The 23,267-nt window shown below is 35.8% G+C and overlaps 1 protein-coding gene and 1 pseudogene across 1 annotated transcript; both read right to left on the bottom strand.

Moving 5' to 3' along the window:
• Positions 1 to 19,347: 19,347 nt before the first annotated feature.
• LOC129899835 (uncharacterized) lies at positions 19,348 to 19,791 on the bottom strand. Its single transcript, XM_055974845.1, has one exon. It carries the CDS (start codon positions 19,789 to 19,791, stop codon positions 19,348 to 19,350), a length of 444 nt encoding a protein of 147 aa, XP_055830820.1.
• Positions 19,792 to 21,436: 1,645 nt separating this feature from the next.
• LOC129899834 (L10-interacting MYB domain-containing protein-like) lies at positions 21,437 to 22,512 on the bottom strand (annotated as a pseudogene).
• Positions 22,513 to 23,267: the final 755 nt, after the last annotated feature.

Genomic DNA, 23,267 nt, shown 5'->3' with positions numbered 1-23,267 from the left:
TGAATTGGAGTTGGCAGTGGTGGTATTTTTTTTGAAGTTGTGGAGACACTATCTCTATATTGTCCATGTGGATATTTTTACTAATCACAAGAGTATGCAATACGTGTTCACTCAAAAAGACTTGAACCTTCAACAAAGAAGACGTCTGGAGTTATTGAAGGACTATGATATGAGTGCACTATACAATCCGAGTAAGATAAATGTGGTTTCCAACGCTCTTAGTAGTTTGTTCATGAATAGTGTCGCTCATATTAAGGATGAGAAGAAAGAGCTAGTGCAGGACATACATAGATTAGCCCATTTGGGTGTTCGATTAGTTGATTTCGAGGATAGTGGTGTTATTGTGCAAGGTAGTTCTAAATCATCTCTTGTTGTGGATATAAAGGCAAAGCAAGATAGTGATCACTCTTTGGTTGAATTGAAGGGAGTGGTTGCTGAAACAACCATTAAGGCTTTGTCCCTGAGGGGAGATGGTGTGTTGATATATCAAGGTCAGACATGTGTTTTGAATATTTATAGCTTGAAAGATATGATATGGTACAAATCTCATAGTTCACGGTATTCTATTCATCCAGATTCTACAAAGATGTATCAAGATTTGAGGGAAGTGTATTGGTAGAATAGCATCAAAAGAGATATTGCAGAATTCGTGGCTAAGTGTCCTAATTGTCAATAAATAAAGATTGAGCATCAAAAACCAAGAGGCTTTGCTCAAGACATTGAGATTCCTACTTGGAAGTGGGAAGCCTTGAATATGTAATTCATTAAAGGTTTGCCTCGTACTCGTAGGAAAAATGATTTTATTTAGGATATTATTAACTAAATGACTAAGACGGCTCATTGTCTTCCCATTAAGACTACATATACAGCCAAGGACTATACTAGATTGTATATATGAGAGTTGTTCAACTTTATAGTGTTCCATTTTCTATCATTTCGGATCAAGGTATCTTAATTTTAGAGATCTTTCGAAGAAGGTCTTGGTACATAAGTGAAGCTTAGTACAACGTTTCACCCATTGAAAGATGGTCAGGCCGAGCACACCATTCATAAAGTAAGAGATATGTAGAGAGCATGCATCATTGATTTAAAAGGGAATTGGGATGATCTTTTGACATTGATAGAGTTTGCTTATAATAACAGTTATCATTCTAGCATTGAGATGGCTCCCTTTGAGGCTTTGTATGGTAGACGGTGTAGATCCCCTATCAATTGGTTCAAGGTTAGTAAATTTGCTTTTATAGGACCAGAGTTTGTGTTTGAGGCTATGGAGAAGATTAGACTCATTAGAGAAAGGTTGAAGACAGCCCAAAGCCGACAAAAGTCATATTCAGATATGAGGAGAAAAGAACTTAAATTTTGAGTTTTATGATTGGGTTTACTTGAAAATTTCACCCATCAAGGGTAAGATGCATTTTGGTAAGAAAGGAAAGCTAAGTCTCCACTATGTTTAGCCATATTAGATATTGAGGTGCATAGGTAAGGTGGCTTTGCATTGGATTTAGTTGGCCTCGGTGCATCAGGTGTTTCATGTGTCCTTATTGAAGAATTTTGTTGGTAATACTAGCTCCATTTACCCTTAGACAACATTGAGATCAAAGAGTCGTTCATATGCTGAGGTTCCAGTTGAGATTTGGCACTGACAAGTTAGAAAGATGAGGAACAAAGAAATAGCTTTAGTTAAAGTATTATGGAGGAACTAAGAGGTTGAGGGTGCTACTTGGGAAGCCGAAGTTGATATGATGTCATGATATACTCATATCTTTCCTTCCATGCCTAGTTGAGGTATTTACTTCCATCATGGTCCAATCAGTCCAAATCATGTGTTTAACTTGTTATCATGGTTTCATATGCATTCATGTTCATCAAATGAGTTTTAAAGTCATGTTGTAGCTTGAGATTAAAGATTTAATGTTATATGATTTTCGAGATGTTTTGAATTAATATTGAGCTTTTATGTTCCTTTCCTATTCCATTGATGCTATATTGAGTCACATTGGAGGATGAATGTTTGCAAGTGTACAACCCCATAAGTTGAATGGTCAAAATGAAGGAAAAACTTTAGAAAATAGGCAAGAATTGAGTTCTACGACTCAACCTACGAGTTATAAAAACTCCTATGGAGTAACTTGTAGGGCTTATGTTATGGAAGGAAATTGATTAAGTGGAGGAACGAGTCCACAAGTCAAGGTTACGACTTGTAGAAAATTCGATGAATCATAAGAATGACCCGTAAGAAAAGTTCAGAGACTCAATTCCACGAGTTTCTCAAACCCTGTAGGATGAGTCCCTTCAACGAATCATAGAAGATTCTATGACTCATAGAGATGAGTCATAGGAAAAGTTCTGAGGGTCAGTTCTCATAGTTTTCTAAGACCCTGCAGGATGAGTCATTCCTATGACTCATCGACCCCTTTACGAATCATAAGGACAGTTCATAAAGTCTATCTGACAAGATTTTTATAAGGGCATTCTAGTCCTTTCCTATGTTTATGAAAACTAATTACTATGTTATTATGGGAGTCTTTGAATGAAAGAATGAATGTTGTTGTGAGATATCTTCACCCAAATTAATGGATTCTTTATGCGATAAGGACAATTCTTACATACTTAAATCACTAAAGGTTTTAAGGAGCTATTCTACCGAATGATGACTTGATGTCTCAAGGTATATGTATGCTTATGTTATTATGATATACTATTCCATGGAATTTAACTGAGCACCGAATGAGGCTTGAGGTGGGTTTCGGTAAGGGAATCCTAGTAGAAACCTCTAGTTTCTTGAACTATGTACCAACATATGAGACCTTGTAGGCTAGGATAGTGGATTCACAAATAGCCATTAAATGTTAAAGAAATGAATATTGACGGAGCTCTACTTTGCAAGTAGTTTTCCCTTCCAATATAGAGGGTTAAATTTGACTCCTTGTTATACCTCACATAGTCTTAATGTCGGTTATAGTCACCTCCCACAAATTATTATTTCAAATGTTATTTACTTGATTGCTCATGCATGCACTCATTTATGTATTTTACCTTACAAATGTCTTAATATTTACATCATGTTGTATGCTTACATACATAGTACATTCAAAGTACTAACGTATACTTTTGCCTACATGTTATCATCATATAGGGACCATTGTTCCTTCTCGTTGTCTTCCACATAGCTAGTTGAGATTTCGTTGAAGGCTACTTTTGGTGAGTTCCCATATTTTTGGAAAAATATTCCTTTATCTTTATAGCTTATGATATATTGAGTCCCTTAGACTTTTATTATGGCATTTTATTCTATTTTGATTGAGGGTGAGCTAGGGACTTGTCGTATCCCCCAAATCTAAAGGTAGAGGTATTGTTGTATAATGTAAGTAAAGTTTGACTACTGTGGTTCTTGTTATGATGGTTTTCCCTTAGTACCTCTTTCCCCTTGTTTCCTACTCGATTAGTTATTTTTATTACCTATGAAAGGCTAAATGAATGCTAAAAGTCTTGGGTAAGGCACCTTCAGGTTCCTCATTCATCGTGTCACATCTAGGCCCTAGGCTTGGGTCACGACAAACTTGGTATTAGAGCTCAAGGTTTTAAATGGTCCTCAGAGTCTAACATACCACATCGGATAGGGTTTTGTTCATGGTTGTGAAGTACACCACAACAATTAATAAGAGACTATGGGATATTTAGGAAAGTTTTCCCCTTCTTTCATGATTCATGTCGTGCCTTAGAGTTGTCCTAAGACTTTCTCTAACTAACGAATTGTTTTGTGTTCTCTAGATAATGCCTCCAAAAAGGGTACCTCCACCTACAGCAAAGGTTGATAACGAGGACCAAGCTCCTCTATTTCTCGAGGCTCCACACTATGAGGAAGGACTTATACAAGTAGAGTTTCATAATATCATCGCTTTGCTGGCCCAAGCCATGGTCAACCAAACTAATCAATGTGTTACTTCTCTTCCTTAAGTGCCTATTCTGACTTCTAGGATTCAAGGTTTTAAGAGAATGAGTCCACTCAAATTTGATAGTTCCAAGATAGATGAGGACCCTATGGATTTTATTTAGGAAGTTTATCATATTGTGGCTACCATGGGAGTGCCTCCAAATGAAAAAGTCGATCTAGTGTCCTATCAAACTCAAGGGCATATCAAGGGTTTGGTATGAGAAATGGGTTGTTGAGAAGGGTGAATATATGAAACCCATCAAATAGGAAGAGTTCAAGGGTGCCTTCTTAGATCGCTTCTTTCCTTTGGAGCTAAAGGAGGCAAGGATTTAAAAGTTTATCAACCTTTGCCAAGGGGGCATGAGTGTGAGCGAATATGCCCTCAAATTCACTAAATTATCTAAGTATGCTCCTTTCATAGTCTCTGATCCAAGGGTAAGGATGAGCAAATTCATCTCTAGTGTTTCTAGTTTGGTGTCCAAAGAATGCAAGACGTCCATATTGGTTAAAGAGATGGACATTTCCGGACTCATTATGTATGAGAACAAATTAATGATACGAAGTTGAGGGAAAGGTCAAGAGGTTCAAGAAGGCTAGAGTTGATGGTGAAGGGTTCAATCACCAAAGGTTCGGTTATAGTGGTAGTGGAAAGGGCCAAAGTGGGCAATGATTTGTAGGGAAAGGTCCCACCAATACTCCTCCTCCAAGTTTCAACAAGTACAAGGGTGCTAATCCAATGGTTCCAAGGGAGAATGTGGGTGCTCAACCTTTCCCCTCTTGCAAGATATGTGGAAAATTTCGCAAAGAAGAATACTTAGCCAGCTCCAATGCATGCTTCAAGTATGGTAAATCGGGTCACCAAGCTAGAGATTGTAGAGTAGTGGTGGTAGGCTTCAAGGACAAATTGCTCATGATCAACAAGCTCAAGGGAGTGTCCAATACACCGATTGATTTTATGCCTTGCATGGGAGATAAGAGTTGAGGAACCACCCATGTTATTATCGGTATGTTATAGGTTTATGATTTTGATGTGTATGCATTGTTTGATCTGGGTGTCAATTTGTTGTTTGTTACTCCATTCCTTGCTAATAGGTTTGATGTGTTACCCAAAATGTTATTAGAACTCTATTTAATGTATACCCTTGTTGGTGAGTCGGTTATTGCTAGAAAGGTCTATAAGGGTTGCCCCATGTCTATCTTGCACAAAGTTGTTCCTTGTGATCTTATTGAGCTTGACATGGTAGATGTTGATGATATTCTTGTCTTGAATTGGTTGCATGCATCTTATACTTTTATAGATTATAGAACTCGTAGAGTCAAGTTTTAATTCCCAAGTAAACCTATTCTTGAATGGAAGGAACATGATTAGAGTAAAGGGTAGGTTTATTTTGAGTCTTAAAGCTCAGAAATTGATTTTTAAGTGTTGCATATACCACACTATGAGGGTTAGGGATGTCAACTCCAAAAGTCCTTCTCTTGAGTCGGTTCCCGTGATTAATGAGTGTTCTGATGTCTTTCCGAATGACCTCCCCGATGTCCCTCCCAAAAGGGAAGTTGATTTCGATATTAATTTTCTACCTGATACCCAACCTATCTATCTCAATTCCTCCCTACTTAGTGGCCCTGATGGAATTGAAGGAGTTGAAGGAAGAATTAAAAGACTTATTGGATAAAGGATTCATAGGGCCAATTATTTCACCATGGAGTGCTCCCGTGTTGTTTGTGAGAAAGAAGTATGGGTCGCTTCAAATGTATATAGATTACCGTTAATTGAACTATATGACCATTAAGAAAAAATATTTTATTCCTAGGATAGATGACCTATTTGACCAATTACAAGGGGCGAGTCATTTCTCAAAGATTGATCTCTTGTCCGTCTATCATCAACTAAAGGGTATGGGAATGTGACATTCCCAAGATGGCATTTCGAACAAGGTATGATCACTTTGAGTTTTTTGGTGATGTCATTTGGATTGAAAAATGTATCGATGGTGATTATGGATCAAATGAATAGGATGTTCAAATGCTACCTTAATACATTCATGGTGGTCTTCATTGACAACATCTTGATTTACTCTTGGGGTGAAGAAGAACATAAGAGTCATTTGAGATTTGTGCTTCAAACCTTGAGGGATAGGCAATTGTTTGCTAAATTTAGTAAGTGTGAATTTTGGGTGAAAGATGTGATGTTTCTTGGTTATATAGTGTCTGATGATGGGATCAAGGTAGATCCTAAGAAAATGAAGGTGGTGAGGAATTGGCCTAGACCGTTGTGTCCTTCGGATATTAGAAGCTTTTTGGGTCTAGCCGGTTACTATAGAAGGTTCCTCGAAGGTTTCTATTCCATCTTAACTCCTATGACAAAATTGACTGAAAAGAAAGAAAAGTTCCTATGAACAACTAAGTGTCAGAAGAGTTTCCAAATGTTGAAGGATCGACTTACTTCTGCTCCTATTTTAACTCTACCGGAAGGATTAGAAGGGGTCATGGTGTATTGTGATGCTTCAAGGGTTGGTTTGGGTTGTGTCTTGATGCAAAACGACAAGGTTATAGCCTATGCTTCTAGGCAATTAAAAGTTCACGAACGTAACTACCCTACCCATGATCTTGAGTTGGCGGTCATTTGTTTGCTCTTAAAATTTTGAGGCATTACCTCTATGGGGTACATGTGGATGTGTTTACTGATCACAAAAATCTCTAATATTTGTTCACTCAAAATGACCTCAATCTAAGGCAAAAGGGATGGCTTGAACTCCTCAAAGACTATGACATGAGTATGCATTATCATCCAAGTAATGCCAATGTTGTTGCCGATGCAATAAGTAGGGTTTCTATGGGGAGTGTGGCTTATGTTGATGAAGGAAAGAAAGAGTTGGTAAAGGATGTTCACCGGTTGGCTAGATTGGGGGTGAAGCTGAGTGGTTTCGATGATGGTGGTGTGTTTGTGCAAAATGGACTCGAATTGTATTTGATTGGGGATGTTTAAGTCAAAAAAACCTTGACCCGACATTGGTAGAGTTAAATAAATTGGTGAAAGAAAGAAAGTAGAAGTCCTTTCACAAGGAGGAGATGGGGTACTTCATTACCAAGGTCATTTATGTGTACCAGGTATGGATGGCCTAAGGAGTTTGATGTTGAAGAATTCTTCATATTCTATTCACCCCATTTCAACTAAAATGTACCGAGACTTATAAGAGATTTGTTGGTGGGGTGGCATGAAAAGGGACATAGCAAAGTTCGTGGCCGAATGCCCAAATTGTCAACAAGTCAAGGACGAACACCAAATACCGGGTGGTCTAGCACAAGACATTGAAATTCCCACTTAGAAGTGGGAAGATGTGAACATGGATATTGTAGTGGGGTTGCCTCAAACTCGAAAACATCAAGACTCGATTTGGGTGATTGTTGATAGAATAATGAAGTCGACTCACTTTCTACTGCTTAAGACATCTAATAGCGCCAAGGATTATGCTAAGTTGTATATTCGGGAATTGGTAAGGTTTCATGGTGTGCCTTTGTATATTATTTTGGATCATGGTACCCAATTCACTTCTCATTTGGGAAATTGTTTCAAAGGGGAATTGTCACTAAGGTGAAGCTAAGTATCATATTCCATCCTCAAACCGATGGTCAAGATGAGCGGATAATTCAAACAGTAGAGGATATTCTAAGGGCTTGTTGTTGGAGTTCAAAGGGAATTGGTATGATCATCTATCGCTTATTGAGTTCTCTTAAAGCAATAGCTACCACTCAAGTATTGAGATGGCGCCGTTTGAGGATTTATATGGGAGATTATGTAGGTCTCTGGTGGGTTAGTTTGAAGTGGGTGAGATAACCTTGTTGGGTCCTAATTTGGTACTAGATGCTTTGCAAAAGGTAAGAGTCATTAGAGAAAGGTTGAAGACGTCTCAATGTCGCCAAAAGTCCTATTTCGATGCTAGAAGAAGGGATCTTGAGTTTAGTGTGGATTATTGGGTATACTTGAAGGTTTCACCCATGAAAGGTGTAGTTCGGTTGGGTAAAAAGGGAAAATTGAACCCTAGGTATGTAGGGCCTTATAGAATCTTAAGATATTTGCAAGGTTACTTATGAGTTGGGGGTGAGATTGGAGATGGCTATGGTTTATCTGATATTCCATGTATCTATGTTGAGGAAATGTGTAGGTGATCCAAGTTCCATTGTGTCTTCAGAGGTAGTGAATGTTGAACAAACCTTGACCTATGAAGAGGTCCCAGTTGCGATCTTAGATGGGGAAGTCAAGAGATTGAGAAACAAGGAGGCTGCATCCATCAAAGTCCTTTGGAGGAATCAACAAGTCAAAAGCGCTACATGAGAAGCGGAAGCGGATATGATGAAGTGATACCCTCATCTGTTTCACTCTACTCAAGCCTAAGGTACTAAGTTATTCATGCTCACTTGTTCAGGGCTCCTATGTTTCAGTTCTTCCTAAGTCTTTCATAGGCATGAACGTTAATGAAGTTGGTTTTAAAGCCATGTTTTATGTTAAGTATGAATGTCTCCTGGTTTATGCATGTTTATATGTCATTGTATTTATGTTGGATTGCTAGTCCTCTTTCCATGTCCTCTCTATGCTATCCGAATCTCATTCGAGGATGAATGTTCCAAAAGTGGATATATTTTAATACCCCAAAAGTTGAAAGGTCGAAACGAAGGAAAAACTTTGGAAAATGGGTAGGAATTGAGTTCTACAACTAAACCTATAAGTCGTAGAAACTCCTACAGATTATAGAAGTGACTCGTAGGGCTTATGTTGAGGCTATAAATTGATTAAGTAGAAGAACGAGTCCACGCGTTAAGGTTACAACTCGTAGATACTTCGATGAATTATAGGAATGACCCATAAGAAAAGTTTAGAAACTCAGTTCTCAGGGTTCCTCAGACCCTGTAGGATGAGTCCCTTTTATGGATTCTAGAAGAGTTTATAACTTATAGGAAATGTCCTAAGGGTCGGTTCTCATGGTTTTCTCAGACCTACAGGATGAGTCATTCTTAAGACTTGTTGACCCCTCTACAAATCGTAAGGACGGTTCGTTGGGTCTGTCCAACAAGATTTTTAAATGGGCATTCTAGTCCTTTCCTATGTTCTATCAACAAAGTGTAGTCATTTTGGGACTGAAATCTACCCTATATAATGACCCTCAACTATCCTAAACCCCTCATTCTCACACTAAGTCTCAAATTACCAAAACTCTTCTTCCCAAAGCTCCTATCAAAGATCTTCTTCATCATAAGAAATTTTTAGGGTTTCCTCAAGACCAAGTGTCCATCTTGAATTTTAAGGTCAAAATCTATCAAGGTATGTGGGTTTCATCTATAGGTTCTTCCACCCATGGAGCCCAAAACCCTTTTCAACTCAAATATTAGTTTCAAGCAAGAATTTCTTAGGGTTTACTCTACCTTTTATTTAAAAGCATGAATAATGATTTAAGTATTGATCATTGGCCTATTTTGATGCAATGAGATTTCCTGGATTGATTGATTACCAGTGTCTTCTCTATTTAGTTCCTTAAAAGGATTTTTTAATATTTATGGTGGGTTGTTTAAATCGTGATTTCAATTGATGTAATTCAAGGTGTTTATGCATGATTTTTAAATACAAACGTGTTGGGAAGTTAATTTGATTGAACCCACCTAGTTTCAATATATTTTCATGAAAGTATGGTTTTAAGGTTATGGACTCCAATTCAATGTTTATGAAACCTAATGACTATATTATTATGGGAGTCTTTGAATGAAAGAATGAATGTTGTTGTGAGGTCTCCTCACCCAAGTTAATGGATTCTTTATGCGATAAGGACAATTCTTGCATACTTGAATCACTAAAGGTTTTAAGAAGCTATTCTACCGAATGATGATTTGATGTCTCAAGGTATATGTACTCTTATGTTATTTTGATATACTATTCCATGGAATTTGACACAGCACCGAATGAGGATTTAGGTGGGGTTCAGTAAGGGAATCCTATTAGCAACTTCTAAATTCTTGACCTATGTGCCAACATTGGAGCCCTTCTAGGCTAGGCTAGTGGATCCACAAATAGCCGTTAAATTTTAAAGAAATGAATTTTGATGGGGCTCTACTTGGCAAGTAGCCTCCCTTTCCAATGTCGGGGGTTACATTAGATTCCATGTTATAGGTCACATGGTCTTAATATCAATTATAGTCACCTCCTACAAAACATTGTTTCAAATGCTATTTACTTAATTTCTTATGCATGCACTCACTTATGTATTTTTCCTTAAAAATTTCTTAATGTTTACATCATGTTGCATGCCTTCAAATTACTAACGCATATGTTTGCCTACATGTTATCATCATGTAGGGACTGGTGTTCCTCCTCGTTCTCCTTTACCTGCCTAGTTGAGATTTTGTTGAAAGGTACTTTTGGTGAGTTCCCATGTTTCGAGAACAATATTCTTTTATCTTTCTAGCTTATGATATGTTGAGACCCTTAGATGCTTATTATGGAATTTCATTCTATTTTGATTGAGGATTAGATAGAGACTTGTCTTAGCCCCTACCAAATCTAAAGGTAGAGTTATTATTGGACATATGTAAGTGAAGTTTGACTACTATGGTTCTTGTTATGATGGTTTTCCCTTGTTTCCTGCTCGATTATTTATTGTCATTACCTATGAAAGGTTAAATGAATGCTAAGAGTTTTAGGAGAGATACCTCTGGATTCCGCATTCACTATGTCACGCCTAGGCCCTAGGCTTGGGTAGTGACACCAAGGGGGAAATATTGTAAGACCACAAAAGTCAAAAAGTCCTAAAACGAGGATTAAAATATGAGTTTCTAGAAAAATACATCTTTTGGCACTAGGTGATAACAATGAAGGACATCGCAGATGTATTCCTCACTGTGGTGGAACTTCTTAAACTTAGACCCTGTAGGGAAAGGGACGGCGAGAGGGACTACGGGCCATGGTGGGCACCATTAGCCATAGTGCCTTTCATCATGGGTACCTCCCCATAGGCCCTCAGACTCGAGCCCAAGTACATCATAACGAGAGACCACTATGAGCCATAGTAACGGTGATGGACCGTGGTGGGTCTCATGGTGGGCACCCTTCCCAAAACCTTTTTTTCAAAAATTCTAAGTCCCTCACTATGAAGGGGACGACTAGCCATATTGAACATAACGGTAAGTGGTGATGGTCTATTTTGGTTCCCGGATTCAGTTTTAAGTGAGGGTTATTTTGGTCTTTTCCCTATTTTTGTTGAAGGAATGTGGCCTATTTTTTGGGACTAGATTCTTACCTATTAACTACCCTAAAGTCTTCTAAACCTCCTAGTCTCAACATAATTCCCAAAATCCTAAAACCTTCTCTCCCATGCTTTCTCTTCAAGCTCTTCTTCTCCCTCAAGCAATTCAAGGGATTCCTCCAAGGTCAAGCCTGAATTCACTTCGGTTTCGGGCTTCTAAAGGTCAAGGTATGTGGAACTTCATCCATGGGCTCCTTTCACCCATGGAATCTCAAAGATTTCTTCTCAATTTCTCTTTTGATCTCTACAATTAAAAGCCCTAATTGCACGATTTTCATTGGGTCTTCTCAATTATGATATTCTTCAATGCTATTAGTCTAATTATGCATAATTCACATTATATTGCCTAATTTTAAGTTGAATTTTAATGACCCATGCTATATGCTATTATCAAGTGTGATTTATGAGATATGATCATGATTTTCAAGTTACTATGAAAACTTTATGAATGAGTTTAAAGATGCTTTATGCAAAGAAGTTCATGAAATATGATTTTATGATGTTTCAAGCAAAGTTAAAGATAGGGAAAGCTAAGTCCCTAAAGATGTTTATAATCAAAGATATGCAATGATGGAGGGCCTACACCCACACTGTATGAGTTAAATGACATATGAGTTAATCCTATGATGTTACTATGATGATGCTAGATAAGCTATTCTTATGTTATCTTATAAATATGGATTGATAGTTATTATTATCTTTCCTTGTGATGTTTATGATCAAGTTTTATGAGTTCTATTGGGATACTGACTAAGCAACGAGAGGATGTTTTTGCGGGCTTTGATCCGGTAATGTAGTTAGTTACTCAAGAGAATTCTAGTGGATCCACATAGCAAAGTTAAAAGAGTTTCTCGCGTCGGATTACTTATGCAAATATGGAAAATCTAGTGGATCCACATAACAAAGTTAAAAGAGTTATTATTGGAGTATACCATGGCAAGGTAACCTCCCTTATCTCGAGGTAGAAGTCATCAGATTCCATGTATTAGCTCACATAGTCATATATGTCGGTTAAAGGTCCTATCCTATATAATTTAGTTGAATAATGTGTTTAGGAGATTTTGATGCATTGACCAATGAGATAAATATTTTAATGTTTTCATGACTTCATTCATATTTTAAAGATATTGGTCTTGCATCCCATGATTCATACTGACTTTGTCCTATGTTTTTTATTCATACATATTCTTACGTACTTAGTGAATAGTCATATATATTGGTTAAAGGTCCTAACTTATACAGTTCAGTTGAATGATGTGTTTAGGAGATTTTGATGCATTGGCCAATGAGATAGACATTTTAATGTTTTCATGACTTCATTCATATTTTAAAGATATTGGTCTTGCATCTCATTATTCATACTGACTTTGTCCTATGTTTTTTGTTCATACATATTCTTACATACTTAGTGAATAAGATGTACTAACGTATAGTTTGTGCCTACAATGTATCATAATGTAGGGACCGATGATCACGTTCATCCTCCTCCCGCTCGTAGCTAGAGTTTACTTAGCTTCTTATTGGTGAGTCCTCACAGTTTGAGGACATGATATTTATTTCACATTGGATAGTTATACTTCATTACTCTTATGTTCTCTATTGGGTTAGCTGAAAGATTGTCTCATGTCCCCATCTAGTAGTAGAGGCATCTTAGATAGTAAAGAGTCTATGTTGTCATTTTCTTATTTCAAGACTTATGTTCTCTTTGAGATTTTTCTTACGTATCTTTGATCCTTTCTTGATTACTTCATTTACCTTATATATGCTCATTAATATTATGCTAAGAGGCTTGGTTTGAGTCCTTTGGATTCTAATTGTTGTGTTACGACTAAGACCTAGGTCAGGTTGTGACATCAAGGCGTTAAGATTCCTACATGGATATGGGACTAACTTGAATATGTACTTTATTATCAATTTTCCTCATACCCATAGACAACATGATTCAATTTGGGTAATTGTTGACCGAATGACCAAATTGGCACATTTCCTTCCCTTTAAGACCTCCTATTAAGCAAATGCTTATGCTGGACTTTATATTTGAGATTTTGTTAAGTTTCATGGTGTTTCCATATCTATTATTTCAAACCGAGGTACTCAATTCACATCACAGTTTTTGAGGTCATTCCAAAAGGGTCTTGGTACTCAAGTTAAGTTGAGCATAATTTTTCAGCCTCAGACCGATGGTCAATCCAAGCTTACTATTTAGACCTTGGAGGAAATGTTGAGAGCTTGTATCTTTGAGTTCAAGGGAACTAGGATGATCATCTGCCATTGATCAAGTTTGGTACAATAATAGTTGCCATTCTTGTATTCAATGGCTCCATTTGAGGCCTTATATGTCAAGAGGAATAGGTCTCCTATTGGTTAGTTTGAAGTTGGTGAAGTTTCCTTGATACAACTTCAGTATGTGCATGAGGCCATGGATAAGGTTAAACTCATTAGAGAAATAATAAAGACTACCTAGAGTCGATAAAAGTCTTATTCTGATGTAAAGAGAAGGGAACTTGAATTTGAGGTTAATGATTGGATTTACATGAAATTCTCACCCATAAAGGGTGTGATGCATTTTTTCAAGAAAGGAAAGTTTAGTCCCCGATATGTAGGCCCATATCAAATTCCAAGGCATTTTGGTAAGGTGGCATATGAGTTGGATTTTCCTATGGAGTTGGAAACGGTTTGAAGAAGTGTATTGGTGATCCTCACTCTATTATGCCTTTGGACAGAATTGGTGTGAAGGGGAGCTTATCATATGAGGTGGTCCCAGTTGAAATTCTAGACCAGCAAGTTCAAAAGTTGAGAAATAAAGAAATTCCATCCGTGAAGGTTCTTTGGAGGAACCAACATGTTGAGGGTTCTACATGGGAGGTCGAAGCCAATATTATGTTATGATATCCTCATTTCTTTCCTTGCAATCCAAGTTGAGGTATTAAGTTCCTTCATGATTCACATTTTTAAATTCACGCATTTTAGTCATTCTCATGTGTTTATAAGCATGCATGTTCATGAAATGAGTTTTAAAGTCACGTTTTAGCTTGGAATTGACTATTCCATGTTTTATGCAGCTTGATGCGTTATTGCATTCATGTTGGGTTGATAGTCTCCTTCCGTACTCTATTCATTCTATTCTATGGGCAGGTCTATGACTCGTAGATATCCTCACAAACCATAGGGTGGTTCGTGAAGTTGACCCCTCATGTACTCAATCAAGTTAGCCTTTACGGGCCAGTTGAACTAGCCGTCAAAAGTAACACGGGTCGTAGAAAGGTATGTGTAGAAAGATAGTTCAGGACTTGGGAGAACCCACTTCACAATGGGTTCCATGAAACAGATATTGGGTTCAATGGGTCCTAAAAAGCATTGGTGGAATATGGATGGACCAAGACTTTTCCCCTAGATTCTACGGATGACATCATGGACCGTAGAAGTTTTCATGGTCCATGGATTCTTCCGTACAGAGGTTCAGACTGGTATGTTTTTAGGGGCACTTTGGAATTTTTTCCACTTTTTAATTATGTACTTGGACGCTTTTGGGGATTAATTCCTAGCTATAACTAACCTCTAACCCTCCCAAAAGTCTCATTCTTCCAAATCACAAGTTCAATTCTCTCAAGTTTCTGTCAATTCTCTCAAAGGCAAGAACTAGGGCAAAATCTTCAAGCTTCTATTTAAAGGGTTGATTCAAGTTTCTTAGTCTAGGTATGTGGGAATTCATCCATGGATTCTCTTCCATCCATGGAGTCCCAAAGGTTTCTCAATTCTCTCTTTCATGAATTTGTCCTAAATTCTAGTTTTGATCAATTTTCATTGGGTCAATTAGTAATGTTCTGATTGAACTTTAATGATCTATTCATGCATGATTTCAATTCAGTTATATGTTTTCAATGAATTTTAAAATGACCCATGCATTATTCTATGAATTTCAAGTATGAACTATGGATTTATGATCATGGATTCGATGAATTCTCATGTATGATTTATAAAAGTTATGTGTTGTGATTCAAACATGTTTTCAAATATAAACCATGAATTGTGAAAGTTTTTCTCATAATATGCAAGATATCATGATTTGGGTGCTTAAAAAAGTAAATATCCACAAGTATAATTTATGATCATGGTTGTCAAGTGTCACAACCCGACCTAGGGTCTAGTCGTAACACGGCAATTGAAATCCCAAAGGTCTCCAACTAAGCCTCTTGTACATATCACAAGCATTCATAAGGTAAAACAAAAGTGAAAACATCATAAGAGAGTCTAAATCATGAATAGAAATTTTAAGAACGACACATGACAACATAAGCTCAAAACATTTATCCAACTAGATACCTCTACTCATGAATATGGGCGGGGGCTAAGACATGTCCCTAGATCACCCTCAATATGAAACATAGCAAAAGTCTTTGAAAATAATACCTAACTCTATAACTAGTCTCCGATAAATGAGGACTCACCACAACCGCTCGATAGGAAAGCTTAACTAGCCACGTAGATGAGTGTGATCTTCAATCTCGATCCCTATATTATAAGATAATGTAGGCAAAAAGTATGCATTAGTACGTTAGAATGTACTAAGTATGTGGGTGTGACATGCAATGTAAATCATGAAATACAATGGTCAAGTAAAACACATAGTAAGATGAGGTAAGTAAAGACATGAGAAAATTATATTGATCAAAGCATTTAAAAAGCATAATTTAAAATCATAGTATACCTAAGAGATTATACATATGTGGGATAGTAATCATAACCGACAATGAGACCATACGAGTTATAACATGGAATCCCGTTGACTCTCCATATAATGAAGAAAAAGGGGAATCTACTTGCTAAGGTAGACTCTACCCCACTAAGCGGGTCATGCATATGTTATATGTGGATCCACTAGCTAGGACATGAAGGCAATCCTACGGTGGCACGTAGTTATGAGATAAGAGACTTTATATAAGGACCTCGTATTTCGAGCCCCCACCTCAAGTCCACATTCGGTACTAAGTCAAATCCTACTGAATACATACATAGCATAGAAATCATAATTTCATATATCATAGTCATTATCATAAGTTTGAAATCATAGAGTAGCTCATTTTCATAAAATACTTGTAATGTGAGAATTGTCCTTTCATCATTACAATCATGTTTGCATAATTCATATCGTTTGGCCTTAAGTCACCACATAGGGCCCTAAGTCACCTTACTTCATAACTTGCATTAAAATCATCCTTCAAAACATACTTATAGTCCAAGATCATAATTGAAATACATAATCATAATTCATACTTGGAAATTCATTATCATAGCTTATATTTAAAATTTAGGTAAGGCATGAATGCATGATCAATTGATTTGAAAATCATGTAATTGACTTGAAAACATTCATGATCATAAACTTTATATCAACCCATACATAATTCATATAGATAATATCATTAGGAAGTATAATTGAAAATACTCATAATTTTCATCATGAACCCTAGAGATCAAAATAGGAGAATTCATGGAAAAACTCTTCAATTTAATGCAATAACCATCAATTTATATCAAAATAGACTCATGATCATACTTTGAATCAAAATTCATGCAACGGGAATAGAGATCATAAAACCCATAAAATACCAAACTTTAATTTGATAGAAAACCTTAAGAAATTAAGTGGGCATCATGGATGAAAGAATCCATGAAATAATACTCACATACCTTAAGTGAGAACACCAAATAATTTGAAAGAACTTGAGAGTTTTGATGGAGATCTTGAGTGAATTTATTTGAATTCTTCAATGGAGTCCTTGAGAGTCTTTTGTAGAGAGAGAAATATTTGAGTAGGTGAATTGTAGAAGAATGAATAGAATTAGAGGTTTAGGTTAATTTATAGAGTTGAATTAGGTCCTAAAAATATCTAGTTTCAATAGCTAAAAATTTAAGAAAAGTCTAAAATGCCCTTACTAAAAATACAACTTGGCCAAAAAAATCTTGCCAGGTCTGCAACGCGGACTTGTGGCGGACCTTTTTGTTTTGTTCAGTTTCTTGATAAATATATTTTTTGATCTGCGGGGCCTAAAAATCTATCGAAACTATTTTCCTGCAAGTTTTGACCCCCTGATCAATATTCCAAACTTAGATTTTTCAAAAAGATTAAGGATAAGGTGTTACATGAGTGGCCTAATCCCAAGGCATTCTTAAGGCACTTGTGAGCATTTTTTAGGGATGTTTTCATCAAGGAGCTATTCTTATGATGTATTTTCATGATGTTGTATTAGTTGATTTACCCTTCTTAATGACTCTATTTTATGTATTCCATTGGCATCAACTTAGCACTGAGTGAACTTTATGGTGGGGATCCACAAGGGAACTATAGTAGCAACCCTTAGTTCCAAAACTATGTGCCACTGCAGGTGCCTTTATATCTTAACTAGTGTATCCACATATAGCTCATGTTCATGTTTATATGGAGTGTACCTTGGCAAGTCACCTCTCTCTTCTCAGTATGAGAGTTACATCAGATTCTATGTTATAGCTCACATGGTCTTAAATGTCGATTAAGGTTAATATTCCACATGTGATTATGATATATCTAAAAGTTTTAATGATGTTTTCTGATGCATTGAATTTATGGTATGATTTCAAGTCTTTTCAAGTTTTATTCATGTTTTCAAGATATTGGTTATGCATCACATGTTCATATTGACGATGTCTGATTATTATTGTTCATGCATGTTTCTCACATACTTAATACATTCTTTGTGCTATACATATTTTTGCCTACATTTTATAATAATGTAGGGTCTGATGGTCATCATGCTCACTTTGCTCGTGGCTAGCTATTGAGTTACTATTCAATCATTGGTGAGTCCTCATATTTCGAGGATGCAATACTTTCACTTTTATATTATGTTTCTTATGACTTTATTTCTTATATTGCTGAGCTAGGAACTTGTCATATGCCTCTCTAAACAAGTGAAGGATTGTTAGATGTTGTTATCTCTATGTTTTCATGCTCATTCGGAGTTTAGTTTGACTTTCTTCCTATCAAGACATTCATGTTGATAATTATATTCATTCCACTTTCATGTTTTCAAATCTGTATTTCCATTTACCTTATGTATGCTCATGTATGATATGCTAAGAGGCTTGTTTGGGGTCACTTGGGATCTTATTCACTGTGTCACATCTAGGGCCTAGCCTGGGTCATGACAATATACCACCAAGCATACCTCGAGGATTTTTTCTTTTCACATTCTATTTTATTTATACTAATGACCTTGCTCTTATCTGTTCTAGCCACCCTCAACTTAGGATTTTGGCATGAGTTGTGGCATCGTGCCCTCAGAGGAATGTCATGACCCTACCTATGGCCTAGTCATAACACGATGATTAGAATCCCGAAGAACTCCAACCAAACCACTTGGCATAACATTCATGAGCACACATAAGGAAATAAGCGATAAAGCTAAATCAAGATACGGAAGCAAATCCTCAATAAGAACATAAGTCTCAAAAATACGGAATAAGACACAACATAGACTCTCACTATCTAACATGCCTCTAATAATAGGTGGGGGAATAGAGCCCGTTTGGATGGGCTTAAAAAAGTAACTTTTATGTATGAAGTGCTTTTAGAACTTTTATGTGCTGAAAGTTATTTTTATAAATAAGAAGTTGAATGTTTGGATAAAAGTGCTTATGCTGAAAATAAGTTGTTGATGTGTTTGGCAAATAAGTGATGTTAAGCACTTATTTTCTGTCAAAAAAACTGAAATACCCTTAAAGTTGTTAACACCATAATAAGTTGATTTTAAAAGATTTTTAAACTCTAAAGTTGATTTTAATCAAAAGTAATTTATAATGTAAAATCACTTTCACTATAAAATATTTATTTATTAAGTTAATTTTTTTATAAATACATGTCTCATTTACGCTTTCTAATGAAGTTTGTTGGAGTAATGTGGTTGCTTTAGTATCTTTTGTTTCCAATCGAAACCACTCCACTATATTTTTTATAAATACATGTCCCATTCATACTTTCTAATGAAGTTTGTTGGAGTAATGTGGTTTCTTTGGTATCTTTTATTTTGAACTGAAATCACTCCACTATAAATACAATAAGTGGAAAATATTCATATAATACAAGCATCAAGCATTAGAAATGTCACTAACAATCATATCACGAAACCCCATCCAATAGACATTATTTTGTTCTCCTACATCTTCGACATCTACATTGTTAGCTCTTGAAGTTGTGCCAATATAATTAGAATCAACCGATGGAATATAACTCTCATTCTCGACTGTTTGGAATGCATCATCCATATTGCATTTCTTTCTAATATAATTGTAAATGGCCATAGTACCAAGTACGATATCCCTTTGTGTGTCAATGTGATAATATGGCATGTCTCTCCAAATAGACCATCTTGCTTTCCAAACGCCAAATGTGCGCTCTACTACATTTCTACAAGAAGAGTGTAAATAGTTAAATTTCTCAATGCATCCTCTTAGCTCTCGCAATTGTCGAGTTGCACCATGGCGAAATTCAGCTAGGTGATATCTTACATTATTTCCTTTGTATGGAGCCATGTATCCTTTCATGTGTGAATATCCTTAATCAGCTAGATAATATTTGTTTCCGCGTGGATAGGGAAAGTTGAGCTCTTCTCTACGAAGGGCCTCAGCAAATATACAACTATCGTGAGATGCTCCTTCTCACCCAGCCCATGCAAATATAAAACACATATTAAAATCAACAACGGCAAGAATATTCTGAGACGATAACCTTTACGTCTAATTTATGGTATCTCTTGACCTTGCGGTAATCTAGCTTTAACATGTGTGCCATCAATTGCTCCAATACAGTCCTACAAGAAGTGAATGTAAATTAAGAGAGATTTTTAGTATTATGCCATATTTTGGCCAACTTGATGCAAATATATTAAGAAGGTTTAAAAGGGTATTAATTGAATTGATTGAGTCAAAGAAAAATTGTGATGTTTATAGAAGAGATAGATTGAATACAATATTTCAACAAATTATGTGACGTTGATTTATTTAATATTTAATATTTAAACTACTAATTTAAGTAAGGCATGGTGCATTTTGTTCTGTGTTAATTAGTTAGTAGTCATGAACTTTTTAGTTGAATGAAATTTAATATGGTTGGCTAGTAGCTATAACTATTAAAGCATCTTAGTTAAATGAATTTAATTTTATAAATTGACAATTTGATGATAGAAAAAAAAAAGTTTATATATATTCAATACTAGTAAGGGTGTACATAAACGGGTTACTTACTTTAAAGAAAGGGATATATTTTTATTTACATGGCTTGTGAGCATCGCAACCATCATTATAATTTGGATGTGGTTGAATAATATCTCTTGCAAGCTTGCAAACGGCCTTTAAAACACTATGAAAGTGTCTATAAATTGTCTCTCCAGAATGTTGAAAGATATCTCATATCATTCAATTCCCAACTCCATGTGCACAAGTCATCAAGAATATGCCTAACATTTCATGTATCGACATGCCATGAGTGGGTTTAATCCCATATTTATCAGTTAGGTCATTGGATAGATCAATGAACACCGCCTTCTTCAGTCGAAAATTTTCATAACAACGAGTCTCATTTCCTCATAATATCTCTTGGATAAACTCATTTTCAGAGCGCATTGATGTACGACAAGGTTCTTTGCATATGTATCTTTCAAAATACATCAAAATGTATTTACCTGTTATATGATATAAAGTCATCCAATCCTTCTGTTCTCTCGGAATCTCTTCTAGTTCTTGATCTTCGTCATCTAACAAATCACTTAAATAAGGAGATACCACATTGATAATATCCCAACTCTCCATTTAACTAAAAATGGAAATGCCTCAAATTAGTAATGAATGAAAGTTTTTTCAACAATCCAATTTCAAGATTTTTTAAAAACTCCATCGTTTCATTGCACTCATTTCTATCTTCGAAAAATCACATTGTAAATCTCAAATTACTATTCCATCAAAGAAAAACAATCATAGCAATACATAAAGTTCTCATATTCATTAGAGCCAACACAACAACAATAACGATAAGGTCTAAGGATACAACCACAACATCAACACAACATTAACAATACATAAAGTTTACACGCACAACCATAATGTCAACACAACATTAACAATACTCCAACTATAATATTTGAACATTAAACAATAAAAGCATTTAACCATAGAAATGAAATCATCCCATTTTCTCAAGGTGTAACTGATAGTTATACTCCAACCAAGATTTTCGAGCTTCATCAGTTTCCATCTTAAGAAACAGTTGACGTACATCCTTCTTAAGAAATATGTTGCAAACATAGTTGTACTTTCCACTGCCAGGAAGAATATCAAAAACATTTGCCAACATATTCATACACTTATCGATGATGGGATTATCTAATGGAGGGGATGTAGCAGTGCTTTTACCAGATATAAACTCCACTAAAGAGCGTATATCCTCTCTCAATGATGTCGCACCAGATTTTGCCTTATTTTTTTGACTTGATTGCCAGTGCTAGTATCATCAATTGAACCTCAACTTTTAAGTGACGGCTTAGAAAATATAATAGAATCCACATTCTGTATATCATCACTTTCATCACTCCCTTCATCACTAGGATTGATAAAGTGTTATTTGCCATAGCCACCAATATTATTTGTTCCTTCTTCATCAAGATCTACTCGAATGCCAAACATTTATTCATGATTTGCTGCACGTGCTCTTTCTCCAGTAGCAACAATATCAGAAAACAGTGCATCATAGCGATACCATATAAGTGAAAATCTATTTTCCTGAACTTATTGTATCGATCATCCTCTTATAACAAAAAAATCAAAAACTACTTTAAACTAACCAAGCAATTTAACAATGAAAGAAAAAAGAAAGATATATAGAAAAATGTAAGAGATGTACCTTAATTTTTCGCTCCCACCAATCATCATCTGCCATAATTGTATTTTTTGTGGCATCTCATCCTAAACATGTCTCCCCTCTCATCAACTTCTTAAAAAGAATCCAATCTTTTTTCATGTTATCCCAATGATTTTTCATTTGTTTTTTATCATAATTTGTTTTCGTGGCTCTATTGAATCCTTTGACAATATTATTCCATCCATCCCTATTTAAATGAGTGTATGGTCTACGTCCTTGCCTAATCTCATTTTTACACAAATCTATAAATTTAATGTTGGCATCATCATCCCACTTAGCATTACTTCGTGCTTTACTAGTTTCCGGCATAATTGAATGTAAACAATCTGAAGAAAGGAGAAATAAACATTCATGAACTCTGCAACATCAAAAGAAGAAGTGGAAGCAAGCAGCCACAGCAACAGGTAAAGATCACATTATCTTATGAGTGCACCAATTTTACTAGGAAGGATAAGTACATGGCTTTGGCCGGAAATGATGGAATAGTGACCACAAAAGTTGAACTTGCAAGCAAGAAAATGAAAACGAGCTGCTAATAACAGAGAAAAGTTTGATTTGTCTTAAACAGTTCTAATTTTTTTTGTTCCTAATTTTATAGACCTATATAGTTAGCACTTTAATAGAAAATCGAAACAAACTAGTATAGTGGTTGTCTTGGTACAAGGACAGATGAAATACTTCGAGAAAATATGTACAAATTACCTCATAAATATGCAAATTATTTACTTATAAGGGGATTATTTTTAGTGGAGTGAGGCTTTTTAAGAAAAATTGTACCGGCAGATAATATAACACTATATTAAGAGTCTTGTTGGACTGCCTATAACTTTTTCAATCGAATTTCACCGGTTAGTCAATTAAAAAAAACTTCATGGTAATTAATTTACAGTATTAGGTGCAATAAATGCACTAATATCATGCATACCTGCAGTGTATTTATTGCTTGAAAAAATGGAAAAAAGGAGTAAATACTACTATTCAACTAATATTTGACTGTTTGTAATTGCAGCATACAGCAACAACAACAACAACATAAAGAACTGCAACATAAAGAACTTCAATAATTTTTTCATACCATTCAACAAAAAAAAGGGGA

This window comes from Solanum dulcamara, chromosome 8, assembly GCF_947179165.1.
Source record: "Solanum dulcamara chromosome 8, daSolDulc1.2, whole genome shotgun sequence".
Lineage (NCBI taxonomy): Eukaryota > Viridiplantae > Streptophyta > Magnoliopsida > Solanales > Solanaceae > Solanum > Solanum dulcamara.
The sequence above is the reverse complement of the archived record's forward strand: the minus strand, read 5'-3'. Positions and strand labels throughout refer to the sequence as shown.